Consider the following 19642-nt stretch of genomic DNA (forward strand, 5'->3'; position numbering starts at 1 on the left):
GTGCGTGCGTGCGTGCGTGCGTGCGTGCGTGCGTGCGTGCGTGGCGTGCGTGCGTGCGTGCGTGCGTGCGTGCGTGCGTGCGTGCGTGCGTGCGTGCGTGCGTGCGTGCGTGCGTGCGTGCGTGCGTGCGTGCGTGCGTGCGTGCGTGCGTGCGTGCGTGCGTGCGCGCGTGCGTGCGTGCGTGCGTGCGTGCGTGCGTGCGTGTTTGTGTGCGTGTTTGCATTGTGTGTGACACCTCAACCCTGTGCGTGTGCTTGTGCAACGTCCTAACCCTGTGCGCGCATGTGCATGCATATGTAATGCCCTAATCGTGTGTGTGTGTGCGTGTGTGTGTGTGTGTGTTTTGCCCTAACGCTGTGGTGCCTGTGTGTGTATAATATGCAACGCTACAACCTGTGTGTGTGTGTGTGTATGTAAAGGCCTAAACGTGTGTGTTTATGTAACACCGGTGTGTTGTGTGTGTGTGTTGTAGGTATGGTCTGGAGTGCCTGTTCCGCTACTTCAGCTACGGCCTGGAGAAGAAGTTCAGGCCCGACATCTTCAGAGACTTCCAGGAGGAAACCATGAAAGACTACGAATCTGGTACGTCTCCAATCTCAAAAATCCTGTGACCTGAGACGAGATCTGGGGAAAGCTGTCCTTACCTTCTTCGTAGCGTCTTTCAAATTTTCTTAATTAGATAATATCCAAGTAGGTATAATATCCATAGGATGTTCTTGCTAGCCAGTAGCCATCTCAAATGAGCTTCAAAACACTCAACATGAAATCCATCTAAAGTGGTCTTGGCCATGGCTCAAACCGCTAAGGCACCATACTGGTACGCCGGCGACCCGGGTTCGATTCTGGCCTGAGGTCATTTCCTGGTCCTCCCCCATCTCTCTCTCTCTCTCACTTCCTGTCACCATATGGCACTGTCCTAGCCAGTAGCTCCTTATGTTGTAATAATCACTGAAAGAAACGTTACTACTTGGTCATTGCCATTCTAGTAACAGCTAATTTATAACGGGGGTAGAGTCATAAGGGATTAAAGCCCATAAAAATAGAAATTTCAAGTAAAATCTCAACTTAATTCAATTCTTTCTCCTTTGTCCCCCAGGCCAGCTGTACGGCCTGGAGAAGTTCTGGGCGTTCCTCAAGTACTCCAAGGCCAAGACCATGGAGATCGACCCCAAGCTGGCCGAGTACCTCAAAAAGTTCAAGCGCCTGGAGGACTTCAGAGTGGATGTAAGTGTGCTGTTGCAGTCTATGAGACATGGGGTTCTTGCCATTATCTTTACTACCATCCTCCTGCGTGTGCTTGTGGCCTTGTTGATGTGGCAATACCTCCATGACGGAACTGGAAGTGAACCTCCCCTCTCCTGTGATTTTTGTGGACATCTCTTATCAATTAAGCATATTCTATCTTGCCCTGCTCTTAAAAGGAAAAGACAATAGTTTTTTTTAAAGAAGACACTATTTTTGGTATTTTTAATAAGGTCCCACTTTTAAAGGTTTTGAACTTTTTAAAATGTATTGATGTGACCAAACTTATTTAATGTATTTATTCAATTATTTATACCATTTATTGATTAATTTTTAATGTGAAGTGAATTTTATTACCTGTACTGGCCAGGACATAGCCACAGTTGCATATTTGGCCATAAATGTAAACAAACAAACAAACGTCCATGACGGCAGAAGTTGAATTCAATATCTCGCAAAACAAATGCAATTCAAAGGTTTAAAAAAAAATGTGCAATTCAAAGGTCATGTTCTCATTTGCAATCATAATGTTGAATGTGGAAAAGTCTCCCCCCCCCCCCAATAGTAATTTTGGCTAGACTGATAGCAAGAGGCATCTGCGAATCGCGAGGCTACAAGCACAGGTCGAGGACGCGAGCTAGGATAATGTTTTAGAAGGGAAGAATTCTGCAATGGTGAGCGATTGAGCTCAACCAGTAATTGAGTTTTCTCTTTCAGTTGAGTTTTGTAAAATGTGTGGGTTTTTTTTTCCCATTTGGCTTCCACCACATTTTTCCACCAAATACAAGTATACGTGTATTTTTTTCTATGTGCAAATGAGGTGAAGTTATCCTATCTGTGTGTGTGTGTGTCATGTTTTCTCTCTGTGTGTACCACAGTGCATGTGGTAATGCTCTTTCTTCTGTGTGTGCGTGTGCGTCCCTCTCTCTGTATGAGCTAATGTTGTTTCTTCTCTCCTCTGTACATGTGTGCAGCCCCCGATGGAAGAAGGCGGCAGGAAGAGGCACTCATCCAGCGGAGACGGTCGGCGCCGCCACCCCTCGCACCCCTCCTCCCACCTGGCCCCCCTGCAGGCCCCCTTCTCTTCCTCCTCCTCCTCTTCCTCCCGCGGACCCCCCAGAGATGATGCCAAACCCAGTGCCCAACGGAGCCTCGTGCCCGATGCCAAACCCCAGAAATAACCCTTGCCCCTGACCCGGCCTTACCTTACCTTAAACCTAACCTTACTTTACCTTGCCCACCTTGCCCTTTGGTTCTCATTGGCTACCTACGCCATTCGGATCCCGCCCTCTCTCGCTCTCTTCAAGTCCTGATTGGTGCCCCAGCAGCCCCGGCCCGCCCTCCCACCTACAGAGGAAGCTGATTGGTGGCCCAGCTCCTGAGCAAAGCAAAAGCATGACGCCAGAACTAAAACGCCACGCATCCAACTGAACTGAACTGAACCCGCGAGTGCATCGCCACGACGATGGGGGCCACGTGCGATCGCCCGACACGCGGACAGACGCAACACATCCAAGCTCTTCCATTTTGATTTTTACCTTCCATCTTTTTTCCTTTTTTTCTTTCCCCTCTCTTATTTCATTCTCTTTTTTTTGTGGAAGCGAGAGCAAGTGAACGGCGTCATCAGCTTTTGAGGATGTCCCAGCTTGGAAAGACTTCTTTTACTTTTTTGTTGGGGAGGGGGTGAGGAATCTATCAAACTTGCATTTTTTGTTTTTAATTACTATTATTTTCTTCTCCTGCTATGGGATTGGCTGGATCTGTAGGCTTTTTTTTTTTGGAGTCGTTGCATTGGCTGGATTTGGTTAAGGCCCACCCCCATTTGCCAATCCCCATTTTTTTTCTCCTCCTTCCTGAGCTGTGCTGCAAGCGGACTCTGAAATGGCGTTGCTGCGCACCTCTTCACTCTCCTCATGAGTTCTTTTTTTTGCCACTTGGTATTTGTTGTGGAGAGCCCGGCGGGGGAAGAAGAGGAGAGGAGGGGGAAAGTTTAACATGTTATCGTTGGAGGAAAACGAGCAGAGAAGAAACTTTACGGAGAAACTTTGTGTTGAACTGAACTGAGATGAACTGAAGATTTTTGGGGAGGGGTTCATTCTGGGGACTAGGGTTGGTGGGGAGAGAAAACAAAAAAACAACAAAAACTCAAACAAACAAAAAACAAAGTTTAAAAATGAAAACTTTTTTTGTGTTGGGTTGCAACCTGAATTGAGAGAAATGTGATGTGAAAAAAAAAAGAAACGCTGAACTATTGACTTGGACGTGGGGCTGGATCTTCAAATCTATCTATATATATATAAATATATATATAGCGATATATATACACACCAAGCAAACTAAAGGAGAGGAGGATTTCAAAAAAAAAAGAAAGAAAAGAACAAAAAAGACTGGCGCCCCCTTGGTCCTATAGTCACCTGCCTCCTGAGCGAGCCAATTGAACGTTGCCTTACTTACTTTGATGGCTTTTCTGCTTAAAACGTCGCGCCAGACACCTTAAATGTTCATGTACAGCATTTACCCTGACTATATGCAAACTCTGCGCATACACTAACACATGCACACACTCAAATCCACACACACTCATACACAAATACGCACACACACTCATACACAAATACGCACACACACACACACACACACACGCACACACATACAGAAATGACAAACACATTACAAATGACATACTTGCACGGACATAATTACACACTTACAAAGATCACTTGTACTAGGATTGCGTGCGCACAGTCTTCCACATATCTACCGGTGTGTTTGTAGAAGCTACCCCCTCTTCATGTGGAATGTGTGTGTATGTGTGTTATTACAGCAAAAATGGCCTTCCTTTAACCAGGACTTAAGAGGCATCATCCTCATTCTTGATCTTAATCATCATCTTGCATCATCATCATCATCATCATCATCCAGAATACTTGAAGACCAAGCTGCATCCACGGTGCAGGGCGACACCTGCATCCACTAACACACACATCGACACATGACATGCATGCACGCACAACCTGGGAAAAAAGAGAAAGCATGGATTTGACCCTTGTTAAAGCCACTGACGCACACAAAACACAGTCAAAACACACACACATACACACACACACACGCAGTACATGCACACACGTAGTACATGCACACACGTACATTCATACACACGTACACACACACACACACACACCAACACACACACACACCACGTCTTGTAACCTCACCTCACCATAACCTGTACTAGTGAATGAGCAGTGCTCCCATCTGATCTGTCTGACGTCGAGGTTCACACCTGCCTTATCTACTGCTACTACTACACCTAGAGAAGTCAAATCCCTCCCCCCATGGTGCTTTATGCTGGCCCCACAGAGGATTCTGATGTTGCCCGCAGCGCACCACGCTACGCTTTCGTTCCAAGGAAGGAAGGGCAGGCGGGCGGGCGGGCAAGACACCCACACTTAGCCATCAAAGGGAAGCGTCATGCTATGCCACGCCACACCGTACCCTATCTGGCCTCACTGCATCGCACCGCACCGCACTGCACCGCATCGCAGAACCAGGTCAGATGCTCAGCGGACACGGTGCGATGTGGTGCCACCAATGTTCTCTCCATCCCGTTGGTTTGAGGGGAGGTGTCGGTGACCGTTGATGGCGCTCCGGTGCCGTTTGGTGGCTTCTTAGCAACTGTGTGAACTCCTGCCGCAGTGGAGTAAAAGGAGGGAGAAGGGGCTTTGTTTACAGTTGCTAAGCAGCAAAGGGAGGTGGAGCCTTGAAGTTGGGAGTGGACATTGCTGACCTGACCGTGCTTTCAGTTTGGCCACGCCTACAGGAAGAGGCTGCGTTTCTGCGCTGCATAATCCGTTTTCTCCTGTTCTCGGGGAGCGATTGGAAATGAATTATCACCCTCATTGTTTAGCAGTAGCCCATTTGTTACATGATTTCTGTTATTTTTTATTTTAATTGTCTTTTATTTTTCTCAACTTTTTAAGTATTCTTGATTGAGGAGAGGATTAGTTGAGGAGAGGGGGGAGGTCCCTGTCTCTCTACTAGGCATGAGCTCAACACACAACCCATATTTTTATCCAATCACAGCACAGGAGTCGCTATGTGTCCCCTAGCAACCGAACACCTGGAACTGACTGCACCGAGGCAGGAGCCACTGTGCCCCTCTGGGCCAGCTATACTGTGTGTGTGGGTGCGTGTGTGTGTGTGCGATCAAGCATGACTGTGCGAGTGTGTGTGTGAGCGAACAAGTGTGTGTGCGATCAAGCATGACTTTGTGCGAGTGTGTGTGGGAGCGAGCGAGTGTGTGTGTGTGTGTGTGTGGACACGTATGCATGTGTGTCTCAGGTGTGACGTCTGACAGGCCGGAGGACTAGGGACTTTGGGGGATTCAAAAAAATGAATAAAAACAACACAAAAGGACAAGACGATTCCATAAAGCCATATATACGAAACAGCTGTACATGATCCATTTGAAAAGAAAAAAAAATGTTAATAGGTTCCTTATTAGCAATGCTGATGTTAGGCTTGTCATGACAAAAAAAAAACTGATGAAAATGAAGAAAAAGGAACACAAAAAAATCTATAAAATGGAAAAATGTAAAATACTTGAATGAGAAAAAACTTGTATCATAACATTTAATATTCATAATATCTGCTTTGTTAGGCTGATGTGATTCGCTGTTAGTGTTCTTTGTAATTTGTAGTAATTATGCTTTTTCCTTAATAATAAAAAAAAAACACAAAACGGACAAAAAAACCTCAAACACCATCTGAATGCCTCTTGTTTTTTCTCTGAGTGTGTCTCAGCTGTTGTGTCTAGACTATGTTAATGTGAATATACTGTGTCTATAACCTAGTCCTAGAACATTTTGTGTGACTTCGGTGCTTGTGATAAACACACAATACATTTATGGAATTACCTGAGGTGGCTACGTAAAGTCCTACAGGCTGGTTTGCAGTTTGTACGGTTAATACTCTATTAAAATGGCTGTGTATTCGGATATATGTGTGAAGTTTGGGTACTTCACTACAGTGGTTGGGTATGTGACATCCTCTGATATTGCAGGTTCGCACCCAGAGACGGTCGACGCACCCTGGGCCTGCAGTGGAGGGCCGGGGCCACGGGGGGGCATTGGAGGGCATTGCCCCCCCAGCCAAGCTGCTGTGCCCCCCGAGGGATTATTCACCTAAATATGCTGATATGGTCATTGTCAGTAGACCTAAATGTGAAATAATAAGTGAACAGTGGTCCTTTGAAATAATGGGATTGTCCCATATTTAGAAAAAAAAGTACTGTTCCGTAGAGCTGAAACTGAGCCCACAATTTGGTTAAAATGCAGGAAATTGCATCTAAGAAATACAACATTTTCTGGGGGAGGACCCCCATACCCCCCGCCAAGGTGCCCCCCCCATACTCCATCAAATGCCCGTCCAACGACTTGGTTCTGCAGCCGGGTCTGCTGCAGTGCAACATGTACGTCTTAAGTGATGCAACAGTAGTTTCAAGGGGGTTTAACTGTCTTACATCAGACATCCGTTGGGTCACCGATGCAATATGATGTCACAGTCTGACAACATAAGCAGTGTGTAGGCCTACTGGTACCGGAGTCTACTTGTGGGGCCTGTAGATGAAAAACAATTTGTTTTTGTCTCCCCCTAGTGGTACAGAACTGGTAAGGTCAGGAGGATATTGAGTTCAAGGTGTGGCTTAGGTTCTGCAAGACTAGTTTTCCAAGCTGCTTCCTGAATCCATCAATACAACACACACAGTTGTGTACTATAACCGAAAATGGGCCTTGAGAATGTCAGTAGACTATGGCTGTTTTTTGTGAACTTATTTTTTGGCATTTTAGCGTTTATTATACAGTGAAAGAGGACAGGAAATTAGTCGGGAGAGTCGAGGAAGGATTGTCAAATGGCCTGGGCAGGAATCGAGCCTGGGTCGCCGGGTTAAATTATTTTTGAACAATTTGAATTTTAATACAAGATGGTTCTTCCACCCATACACTTCTTCCACCCATACACCTCTTGTATTACTCCTGATGCGTCTATAGAAATTAATCGCTATTGTTTGTCATATAAACCTCTTGCATGCCCCCTTATGGCAATATTATCACTGCTGTGCTGTCCACTGTAACCATGGTGCTGCCAGGCAGAGCTATGCTGACCCTCGTAAACAGAGGTGTCAATAGTAAAATTAGAAGTTAATTCATGGTGTAAGTACAACACAAGTACATAGATGGGTTCTATCATTCTACATTGCCGATACAACGTAGTATGATAGTTTCAATTAAAAGTCTTAGGCCTACAGAACAGCAAAAACTCTGCCACGTTAACCAGCTCAAAAACAGCTGCTTTTAAGACACATTGCACATTGTTAAACAGAATGTGTAGACCAGCTACCCAGTAAAGTCGTCTGTGTTACAAGGAAACGGGCAGGTAATTTTTTTTTCTATTTTTATCATTCACACCTCTGCTCTTAGTCATTCCGTAGCAGCCACCATACTGGGTGGAGCTGGGGTTCATGTTGGAGACATAGGACAGGGTGTGAAAACTAAATAAGATGGAAATAGAAGTGGGAAGAAGACACGTCATCACTACAATGAGACCACCACACCATTATGTCTCTTCCTTTCTGGAACCAAGACAGTGGGCAAGTGGGGGAGATTAAATACATAGTCAAAAAAGTCTCAAATTACTTATTTTCAAGCTTCTAAAATATGTAATATGACTTAAGATATGTTGTCATTATTGATGTAATGTAATGCAGCCCATACTCAGCACTCCCTGCAGTCGTGTTGGAAAGTCAAAGACAATATGCGTTACAATGGAATAAACTCTGTGAGAGCTTCGTTCTGTGATGGGCCGTCGGAGAGATGATGTCACAATCCCAAATTCAGTCACCCAATCAGCATTGACCTCCATAGTTGAGAAAGGAAACCCTCACTTCACTTATTAGCACAGAACCTCTACAATTCAAAGTCTTCATCGTCAACTTCTCGTTAGCTGTTTTAGTGCAAAAGTCAACAAAAGAACATTTATGTAGATATTTTTAATCACAAGTTAATGTTCAACATTACAAAACATTTACATTTGCTGTTCAAAAATCTTTCACAGAACTATTACCACAGAAACCCTGTACTTGACTGTAATCATCCTCTTACTAAAATTTCCTGAAATCATCCAGGCACTCTACTGTACAAACTCTTTGAAGTGCAATTTGAAATAAGAATTAAAAAATAAAAATAAAGCCTCTGTCCCATCAAGTACTAAGAACGGTAGTGTGACCCGCAAGAGGAAAATTAAAAGAGTTGACAGGTAGAAAGTGCTATTTGGTGCATAATGCCATTAAAACATTCTAAAATTAACTATTGCACTCCACTGAAATGCCATCTTTCAGCCCACATGTAAGTGTGTGTGTGTGTGTGTGTGTGTGTGTGTGTGTGTGTGTGTGTGTGTGTGTGTGTGTGTGTGTGTGTGTGTGTGTGTGTGTGTGTGTGTGTGTGTGTGTGTTGATGACTGCTTGCTGGTTGCATCGCATGCCTGTACACAAACATTGAAAATTGAAAATGGAGAACATATAAGTTCTAATCAATTGTAAAACACAAAACTGGTCCAAAAGAAGCTGGTCTAATACTGCAAAAGATGTGTGTGTGTGTGTGTGTGTGTGTGTGTGTGTGTGTGTGTGTGTGTGTGTGTGTGTGTGTGTGTGTGTGTGTGTGTGTGTGTGTGTGTGTGTGTGTGTGTGTGTGTGTGTGTGTGTGTGTGTGTGTGTGTGTTCACTGTGACTTCTTGGGAGGCTCTGGTATGGTCTGTGTGAGGGGTGTGAGGCTGAGTAGGAGGGTGTGTCTCTCGTAGGCTTTGGTCTGGCGGAACTTGTCATCGGTGCCATGGAGACGATCCAACACACCCAGCACACCATAGCACTGGTTGAACCTGTGGGAGAAAAAAACACACACACACACACAAAATTGTGACTGGAGCTGGTTAACAACTGACATGACCCACAGATGGAATGCCAGGACTTGCTCAAGGGCACTTCAGCCATGGAGTGACAGGGAGTGGAAGGGTGGGATTTAAACATGCAACCCTCTGATCTAAAGCTTATCTCCTTAGTCATTAGGTCACGGCTACCCACCACTGTGTGTGTGTGCGTGCGCATGCAAGCGTGCGTGTGTGCCTGTGTGCATACAGTACATACGCTTGGTGGTATTCAAACCTGTTGTGGGATTCGAACCTGCAACTCTGACCTAAAGCCCATCTCCATAAGGCCACGGCTATGTGCGTGTGTGTGCATGTGTGTGTGCCTGTGTGCATGCGTAGGGCTTACTTGAGGTGGTGGAAGTCGTGGAACTCGGGCGATGGGAGCAGGGGCAGGTGGTATCCACAGTGGGAGATGGTGGTGATGAGGAGGGCCACAGTGTACCACAGCACCGTGGTGCTCAGGTGGGAACGCAGCAGGACGGGCCCCAGCAGAGCAGGCACCATGTTGGACAACTGACACACACACAAACAGATGAACACACACACATAAGCACATACGTAGATGTAGAGAGAGAGAGAGAGAGAGAGAGAGAGAGAGCGCAGTGGATAGTTGTGCACATATCAGATCTTGAATGTTTGCAATAGCAGTAGTGTTTTTATATGATACATCGACGTCCTCTGATAGTCATCAGATAGACAGAGGTATCAATTTGCCAGGAAAAATGTTAAGACTTAGCACCCAGTCAATGCAATTTTACACTGTAGTGAGAGGGTTGTAGACAATGAACTTTAGCACAAAGTTCACTAGAATAGAGGACAATAGCTGTACTATTAATCCCTTTGGGAGGTACATTGTGTGTGTGTGTGTGTGTGTGTGTGTGTGTGTGTGTGTGTGTGTGTGTGTGTGTGTGTGTGTGTGTGTGTGTGTGTGTGTGTGTGTGTGTGTGTGTGTGTGATAGTCTTACCACATGTTCAATGGGATGTGCGTAAAGGGCGACCACCCCGACAGGAGCCGTCCACTCGTGATGGATCTTGTGGAAGTGCTTATAAATAGCAGGATGGTGGAACAGCCTGCACCACAAACACACAAACACACAAACAAACAAACGAACACAGGAAAACACACACACACACACACACACACACACACACACACACACACACACACACACACACACACTTAAACAGCGATAAAAATAGGCCATCATATAACAGGGAAAACGGAACAACACCAAAGTGTGTGGGCGAGAGTGTGATGCCTCTATGCAGCCATCTTCAAAATGTTGGCATCCAAAACTGAATCGGTTCATGTACCATTTTAGTATTGGTCCAAATCTGCCCATCTGTTTCAAATGGACAGAAGGATGCCCCTTTCATACAGAGGAGATCGGTGTGTGTGTGTGTGTGTGTGTGTGTGTGTGTGTGTGTGTGTGTGTGTGTGTGTGTGTGTGTGTGTGTGTGTGTGTGTGTAGGATAAAGTAGTATACTGTATTGTGAGTAGTAGAACATGATCTCTTCCATGAGTCCACAGAGGCCGAGCTCCAGCAGTACCCAGTGGAAGGTGGGCAGCTGTGTGTGTGTGTGTGTGTGTGCGTGTGTGTGTGCGTGTGTGCGTGCGTGCGTGTGTCTGCGTGTGTGTAGTATACATGTACCTGTGTGAGTAGTAGAACATGATCTCCTCCATGAGTCCACAGAGGCCGAGCTCCAGCAGGACCCAGTGGAAGAGGGGCAGCTGAGGGTGCATGGGCTCCCCTGTGGCCTTCATCAGCAGGTAGGTGCCCACCACCAGCGGCCCCGACAGGAACACCTGGTTCCACGCCACCACCTTAATCGCGTGGCGCAGACGCTCGGGGTCCACCTGCAGAAACACGCGCACACACGCACATGCGGTACATACACACAACACACACACACACACAATACACGCACATACAATACACACACACAAACACACATACAATACACACACACACACACGCATGCACGCATGCACACACACACACACACAAACACACACACACTTAATACTGGGAACGGTGGGAATCCACATTGATAAAAAGGAGAGAATATAATATAGAAACACACACAGACACACGTGAGGCAACATGAACTCACAGCTGAGCCTTGGACAAAGTCACATGGAAGGACCTACAGTACCAACCAGTACATGGGTCAAAGACTCTTTTTTGGGTTCATACGTCAGGTGGCGCAACGACATCTAATGCCCATAAATCAATTAGTAATTGGTGGTGGATATGCTGCAATAAATATGCTTCTTAGACAGCCCACTAAAAACAAACAAACAAACAAAAATCCATACAACAGTGGCACTGGCTGTCGTTGCGCCGCTCTGGCGTGTGCTACCACTGAAACGCCACTGACACTGACATATTATACAATGTAATGAGAAGCCAATTCTGGGCCCATTCTCTCTGGGCCCCTTCTCTCTGGACCTGGGACAACCGACCCCTTTGTCCCTACCTGTCAGTTTCCCCGCTGCGCACAGACTCACTCACACACATACATTTAATTATCTGCCTACGAAACTGAATCCTGTTTTCTGATTGGCTTATGGGGTTGCAACTAATTCCCTATAACCTGTCAGGCGTCAAACGTGCGACTAAGTTAGGAGATTCTAATTCTAAACTGCAGGTTGCTATGGCCAAAAGCCAGTCGTTAGTTCTATCGCATTTGTTTATCAAGTCAAGAGTCGTTAATTCTATCGCATTTGGTTGTCAAGCCAAGAGCCAGTCGTCAGTTCTATCGCATTTGGTTGTCACGTCTGTCGCCCTACATGCATCTAATAGAGGCGCGCCCGATTACATGGGCAGTAAATTATTCTGTAGTTGGCATAATTCATAGGTTACAAATTTACAGATAGGCCTAGCAATAGATGACAAAAATACCCTGTACCGAAATTCTAAGCACCTGCCTCGCCATCAATTGTATCAAAACGAGTCACCTCGTCATCTGCTCCACTCCCATGGTTTTTAAAATGTAGGCTATTTCCCGCTGCCTTCCCTTTGTTATTGATCCGAAAACATCCCTTTTTAAAATTAGGCTACTCTCCTCTTGTGGGGAAGGAACATGTGTGAAAGGGGAAAGGGGAGAGTTATTAAAAATTACCCTAGCGTGGGGAATCTCTCTCTCTCTCTCTCTTTTACGCACAAAGTTGACAGGTAGCCTGTGATGATCAGCAGGGGGAAATAGACGTGTGATGCGACATGTGTCGATTCAGCATGTAGAAATGCTTCGCAAGTTTTTTTTTTTTAAACTTCCATCCCGCCGTGGCCAAATGAAAATTAAACAATCACAGCGTCGGCAGGCTACCAAACGAAGATTCCAGGCGCGTCAAGTTGGACGCCCGCACAGCAACATTCTGTCTTGATAGCCGCCCCCTCGCCATTAATTTCGTATGAAATTAAATGAAAATTAAACAATCACTGCGTCGGCAGGCTACCAAACGAAGATTCTAGGCGCTTCAAGTTGGCGCTGCGCGCGTCGCCAAAGTTTGGAGCCGCCGCCTCGCCATTAATTTCGTATAACCGGTCACCTCGTCGGCCGTTATCCCTTACTGAATTGCCAGTGGTAAAAAAAATGACAGTGGCAAGACACCTGTGCAATGCGGCATACTTTTAAACTCCTTTTTTAACTCTTTGCATTGTCATGTTGTATCAGATTGTCTGTTTTGCAGAAGCACAAAGAACATTCTTTGTTGTCAACTTTTAATGCTTTATTTTATGTTGTATTAAGTGAAGATGAATTCAAGCTCACCACCCACGCGCACGCACTCACAGGCATTCGCACACAAACACACACACACGCACACACACACGCACAGTGGATGCACTGGACATGTGCAAATCAGTTGGCCCTATGTGTTGCTCAAATCAAGTCAGTGTGTCTGAAGTTTGAATCTTTGAACCTGATGAGAAAATCTGCTTTGTTTGCATTACCAAACACATTTTTACAACACACACACAAACACACACACACACAGAGATACACTGCCGTACACTTGTTCATTGACACAGTGATAACCCCAAGTCAGGTAACATGGGGTCAGTCTATACAGTGTGTGCATGCTATCATAATGACAAAGCAACCGATAAGACAGTCAACAGCCCTTATCAGCTGTACAGATACAAACACTCAGACATTCACACGCTATACACACACTTCACACACACACGCACTCACACACATACACGCTACACACACACACACTACACACACACACGCACGCTTCACACACACACACACGCACGCACGCACACACGCACTCAAACACTACACACATACACGCTACACACACACGCTACACACACACACACACAAGGTGGAAGTATGAAGTGGGCCAAAGGTAAGGGATATGTAAGAGCATGTTAATACTGGTTTGGTCCTATCGGTTATGGTAGCATAGCATGTCATGTCATAAATCAGTTTCTGTGTGTGTGTGTGTGTGTGTGTGTGTGTGTGTGTGTGTGTGTGTGTGTGTGTGTGTGTGTGTGTTCATTCATACCGGGCTGTTCTTGTCCTGCTGGATGCGATAGCGAGTGATGAAGCTTGGCTTGCCAGTGGAGTCAGCTATCATGAACAGACCATTCAGCAGCCAGAAGCTAGCCGTCGGGACCAGCATCGTGCCTAGAGAGAGAGAGAGAGAGAGAGAGAGAGAGAGAGCGAGAGCGAGAGCGAGTGAGAGTGAGAGTGAGAGCGAGAGCGAGAGCGAGAGAGAGAGAGAGATGGATGATTTACTGTATTTAGTTTATAGCTTCTAAAACACACATATGTACAAAGCAAGTAAATACCCACGATGTAACATTTTCACGTTTATTAACCACCTTCACAAGGCAACTAATGCTTAAATCTGTTAGTAGTTGGTGAATGAAGTGTGGCTTTAGGTTTTCGGGGTAATTACCCTCTTTACTGTAATCCTGTACTTCAAATAACAAAGGATACTGTGTCAGCTCTCTGTGCTCTGATTGGCTGATCCTGCAGAAGAGGAGGGGCTTACCCAGGAAGAAGAGTGTGGCCTCGCGTCCTTCAAAGTACAGCAGCAGTTTACTCCATGTGGTCTGCCAGAAGTCTCCCGACGCACCCCAGAAGCTCTGCAGGTGCCTACAGAAACACACACACACACACACACACACACACACACACACACACACACACACACACACACACACACACACACACACACACACACACACACACACACACACACACACACAGTTATACCAACTAGCCATGTTCTTTGAAAAAAAGTCACAAAAGAAATGTCTTCCGGTTAGATACATCAAATGGCAACATTCATGTTTAAAACTGTACATGATGCCTGATTAATCTACAAAGGTGTTTAGAAGTAGGGTGCGCACATCCACAAGTAGCTGTCCAGGTGCCAGACAAAAGGTAGTAGGTAGTGTGATGAAGCGGTCTGCACACTGTGTATTAACTCCAAAAATACTTTATTTCATTTTAACATACGGCATGTTAAAATGAAATAAAGCATTTTTGGAGTTAATACACAGTGTGCAGACCGCTTCATCACACTACTGATTAATCCACAAAGAAACACCTTTCATGAAATGATGAAGTGAGAATACACTCATTCTGTGTTGTCATCCATGCTTTGAAAGAACGTACCACATGACAGAGTTGCGGAATGCCACGAGGAAGAAGAGTCCTGAGCCGATGATGAAGGCAGCCTTCTTCACCGAGTCCCACAGGCCTCCCTATAGAGGTCATCAATACCACAACTAATCAATAAACAGGCCTGCCTATAGAGGTTATCAATACCACAACTAATCAATAAACAGGCCCCCCTATACATACGTTTTTTGTTTACAAACATTTGTGTAGTGAGGAGGGGCAAGATGCTAAGCAGCCAACCATGCTACCAGCGACAGCAGTTTTCAACAATTAGAGGTTGAACAGTGCGCAGCCAGGGTTGTGCAGCCAGCCAGGGATTGTTTACAACCCCTTTACAACGGTAAACACATGTATAGACTATAGAGGCCCATCAAACAAGTTCTCACTCAGGTGCAGAGGCGTATAGATTAGAAGTAGAAGTAGGCCTACTGTTATGTACAGTATGTTCAACACTAGTACCGGTAGTATGATTTTACAAGGCTACAACTATCATACTACTAGTGTTGCAATTACATGTATAACAGTACTTCTACTTGTACACCTCTGCTCAGATGACTTTTTTGGTTAGTTAAATCTAATGTAGTTAAATCTACTGAGCGACATCAGGCAACGTTTAACAGGTTAACATTGTCTGAAGATGGTCAGGAGACTGAAACGTTGCTGGTAAATGACTATTGCAAATGAAAATATTGAGTGCAGTTACATGCACAGAGTGTTCCGAAATATTCCGTTTACATGTCTTGAACAGCATTCTGCACCTGGAATATTCCTGGAACACAGCCACATTCAGAATGAATAGAGTTTACATGGCTCATGCACAAACAGATTAACCATTACACTTAAAATGGGAAAATTCCTCTGTATATGACTGAGCTCATTGTGACAGTGGGAGCTTGTCTAATGAACTTAGTGATGCTGCAGATCTCCTTCTGTCAATTCACCTGTGAGGCATACAAGATGTTTTCCAAAACGCTCTAAAACATTGAACCAGAAACCAGAAAACTCAATGCCAGCACAAAGAAGGATTGACATTGTGGTTGAGATAATACAGTATGAAAACTGAAAATTAAGCCTGCAACACAAAGCTCGCATTTTTCTCCTTTTAATGTGATGTTTCGGGAAACGTCACATTAAAATAAGACAAACGGGAGCTTGTTGTCGTGGACTTTATTTTCAGTTTTCATGGATGTGCGTGGACGGATGTGCGTGTTTCTTTCTTATTGTCACACTGAGATAATACAGTAACCAGCAAGACCAATATTATCAGTTTGTTTCAGGGAGGGTCAAGGACACTGCATAATCTTCAAGGCACACAGGTCATATACCTCGGACAGGGCAAAGGTCAGTGGATTTATGGACAACGCTTTGAACAACTCACGTTGAGTCACAGTGTGTTATATGATTAAATAACAGCATACCATCAGAGAATCAATTTAATAATGCGCAGCTGTGCAAAAACGTGAAAAATTATTAAATAACGGTATAACCTGTGAGAATCAATGTAATCTATAGCTGTGCAAAGGATTCCTGTTGTGTTTTCTAAGCTCCTCAGGCACCTTGAAGCTTGATACACAAAATTATGTTTTAATCAGAGTCAGGTTTTTTTTTTTTTACTCTGATGAACACGTGTTAACGTCGAAACGTGAACCTGGCACTGCTCTAAATAAAAAAGCACATATTGATTGTCCACATTTGAGATGCTCCGGTGACTTTCCCTCTCACTTAAAACTCAGATCTTTCCCATGACGCACCAGATAGTGAAGAACAGGTGTGTGAAGAATACCTTAAGTTGAGCTCTACTTTTTCTTACAAAAGAATTCACCAAGTCCCAAGACACCTCCATTCCCTTCTTACTACACATCTTGACCTCAGTCCGAGAGCTACCTGATGTAGGCCTAGACTTGACCCAAGGTAGGCCACTGTGTGTACTCATGTAATGATATGGATGGATTTAAGTTTTTATTTGAAAAATTCTCATTAAAAACACATTGAAAATTGTAACCGCATTGCTTGAATCGGTATAATGTCCAACTGCACTCCACCAAAATATGTGTCAAAACAAACCTAACCAATGGATGACTGTAATAGGCTGGAAAATAATGAGTAGATTGATAGCATGGAAATCTGCTGTCTGATGATGTGCGCCATTCCACCAGTGGAACCAGTAAATGCTCTTCCTGCATTGTGTATAACATTATGACTTGGTCACTGCCAAATAGTATAACAGCAAATTTATAACATGGGCCACGTATTAACGGACAGAACTGCTAAGTGTTCTGTACCAAATAAAAGTAATTTAAAATAGGTTTTGTGGTTAGGAAACCTTTCATAATTTCCTGGAAATATAGAGACATTAACACAGTAGGTGCACTCGTGTTTGCTGTAAACATGATAGGCTTCTATAGGTCTAGTTCATCAATGGTGAACCAGATTGCCAGTTTGAAAACGTCCTTAAGGTCAGAGGCCAGACGACACTGCCGCAAGGCCACACACTTCAATACTGAGTATTTGTTACATGCACTGCCACAACTGAGAACTTATTTTTCACCTTTTCATGTTGTTGAACGCATGTGCAGGCAGGCACGCACGCACACACACACACACACACACCCTACCATCACTAACGCAGAGAGAGAGAGAGAGAGAGAGAGAGAGAGAGAGAGAGAGAGAGAATGAGAGTGAGAGTGAGAGTGAGAGCTGCCAGCTAACCTCTGAGAGAATAATTTGTCTATTGGTGAGACCAGTTCTTACAACAGCTAGGCAATTCTTCCATGAAGCCTGTTCAGCAGGTCAAACCTCAATGCCTCAATGCTACGGGCTCAGAAGTGGCATTTAAACATGTTCTCCGCCTCACACACACACACACACACACACACACACACACACACACACACACACACACACACACACACACACACACACACACACACACAGAGATGTATGTCTTTCTTACGCACACTATTTCCATGTTCTCCTTATGCACATGACATGGCGACCTATATTATTCGTTGGGGTTTTAATTTAGATAGAATAGCCATACCTGGTTTGAACATGGCTGCTCCCTCTGTGGTGGAGTTTGTTTCATCATGTCTGCAAGACAACACAAAAAACAAAAGCAAAAACAAACAAATCAAGTTAGTCACAGTGTAGCCTATGGCGCAAGTTCAACTCGTGAAACTAAAGGCAGCAGTTACCCAGTTTCGCAGTTTAAAATGGCCTATAATGGCGACGAGTCTTCTATTCAAAGTAGCCACCTTCAGTGGAAATCGGGGCGCGTGCCAAATCGATGCCGAATTATTTCCAGTTTACGCACGCGGCTGATATGATTTGAAATCCACTTTCCTCCGAAGGTTGGGTGGAGAGAGGTTCAGTTTTCTCTGTCAAATTTTCCTGAGCATTTCTCGAACTGAAATGAACCCGCGCAGAACGGACCGACCTGACGCGCACTGTACAAGGCTTCACTATTGTTATAAAACGCTACCAAACCAACGGAAGATAGCCGACTATACCGAACCCCAAACTACACAAAACTATCCGAATTTGCAGAAAAGTATGACACTCACTCTTGGACTCCATCAGCCGAGTGTTGAGAACTGGCTTGTAGAAGTAGCACTACAATGAACTATCATCAACAAGAACTTTGTTGACAATATATGCGCCATAATCGAGTCCTGATTGGTGGTGTCTGAAGTCACATGGTTGTTTGTCCACATGGTTTTCTCCTGTACTGTCTGTCTGTCTGTGGGCTTTCCTAGGTCATCGTCGGCTACGGCTACAATCGATGGTGGACTGCGGTTATTGCGTAACTGTTATTGTCTCATGATAAGAACAGGTTATAAAGACTAAATCACACAGGTGATTACAACAGGTTCAATGAATTAGAATAGATGGGTTATTTATATGGCAACGCAGCCTACGATTTAGGCCTAAATAATTCATAAAACTGTATGCATTGAGATGCCATGCAAAAGACACGTGATGTCCACTCCAAAATGTGAAATGCTCATGACCCGATCAAGGAACAGGTAAAAACATTATAGACAACACCTGACTAGCCTACTGTAGGCCTAATACAGCGATCAAGTTATACAAGTAATAGCATATGTGTATGCAATAAGTTATACAAGTGATGCGATTGGTTATCAGAGAGATACAGAAGTAGGCCTACACATAAGTATGTGCGAGTCGACCACCAACTCTCACCTACATCCCTGTTATGTATCATTGGGCCTACATCTTATAATGACAGCCGATTTACTCCTTGGGCCCAATTGCGCGGGGAAACAGAGTGACTGATTTAGAACATATTTACTGAGAGAGAGAGAAAGAGAAGGAAGGAGATATACAGTGAGGAGAATAAGTATTTGATCCCTTGCTGATTTTGTTGGTTTGCCCACTAATAAAGACATGATCATTCTATAATGTTAATGATAAAATGTATTATAATATAGAGAGACAGAATATAAAAAAGAAAATTCAGAAAATAACTTTGAAGAATATATTTTAATTGATTTGTATTCCATTGAGGAAAATAAGTATTTGACCCCTCTAGTCAAAAAAGACAAAATACTTGGTGGCAAAGCCCTTGTTTTCACATACAGAGGTCAGATGTTTCTTTCAGTTAATGACAATGTTTGTGGATATATTAGAAAGGATTTTTGTCCACTTTTCTTTGCAGATCATCTCTAAATCACTTAAGTTGTATGACTGTAGCTTGCCAAATGGGAACTTCTGTTCCCTTCACAGGATTATTATAGGGTTAATGTTTGGA

General features: G+C 44.4%; 2 protein-coding genes across 6 annotated transcripts in view; one reads left to right on the forward strand and one right to left on the reverse strand.

The window, feature by feature from the left end:
- larp1 (La ribonucleoprotein 1, translational regulator) overlaps positions 1–6092 on the forward strand; it is a 55047-nt gene extending 48955 nt beyond the window's left edge. For 3 of the 4 annotated variants that reach the window (XM_063203640.1, XM_063203639.1, XM_063203641.1), the window contains exons 18-20: positions 473–582; positions 1097–1224; positions 2217–6092. In XM_063203640.1, the coding sequence (XP_063059710.1) occupies positions 473–582; positions 1097–1224; positions 2217–2423 (445 nt within the window). In that variant the 3' untranslated portion in view covers positions 2424–6092. The remainder of the gene's footprint in view (positions 1–472; positions 583–1096; positions 1225–2216) is intronic. The other variant, XM_063203642.1, reaches the window with a different exon arrangement.
- Positions 6093–8275: 2183 nt separating this feature from the next.
- faxdc2 (fatty acid hydroxylase domain containing 2) lies at positions 8276–18532 on the reverse strand. Of its 2 annotated transcripts, none has more exons than XM_063202581.1 (9): positions 18435–18532; positions 17912–17961; positions 14866–14954; positions 14237–14340; positions 13745–13866; positions 10875–11080; positions 10188–10293; positions 9569–9735; positions 8276–9174 (listed from the first exon to the last, which is right to left on the reverse strand). In XM_063202581.1, exons 1-9 carry the CDS (start codon positions 18445–18447, stop codon positions 9018–9020), a joined length of 1014 nt encoding a protein of 337 aa, XP_063058651.1. In that variant the 5' UTR covers positions 18448–18532; the 3' UTR covers positions 8276–9017. The 2 variants fall into 2 exon arrangements, with proteins under 2 accessions (XP_063058651.1, XP_063058652.1); XM_063202582.1 differs by lacking the exon at positions 18435–18532 and adding an exon at positions 18066–18409.
- Between the last annotated feature and the right edge of the window lie 1110 nt (positions 18533–19642).

Source organism: Engraulis encrasicolus, chromosome 7 (genome assembly GCF_034702125.1).
Source record: "Engraulis encrasicolus isolate BLACKSEA-1 chromosome 7, IST_EnEncr_1.0, whole genome shotgun sequence".
NCBI classification, from domain to species: Eukaryota; Metazoa; Chordata; class Actinopteri; order Clupeiformes; family Engraulidae; genus Engraulis; species Engraulis encrasicolus.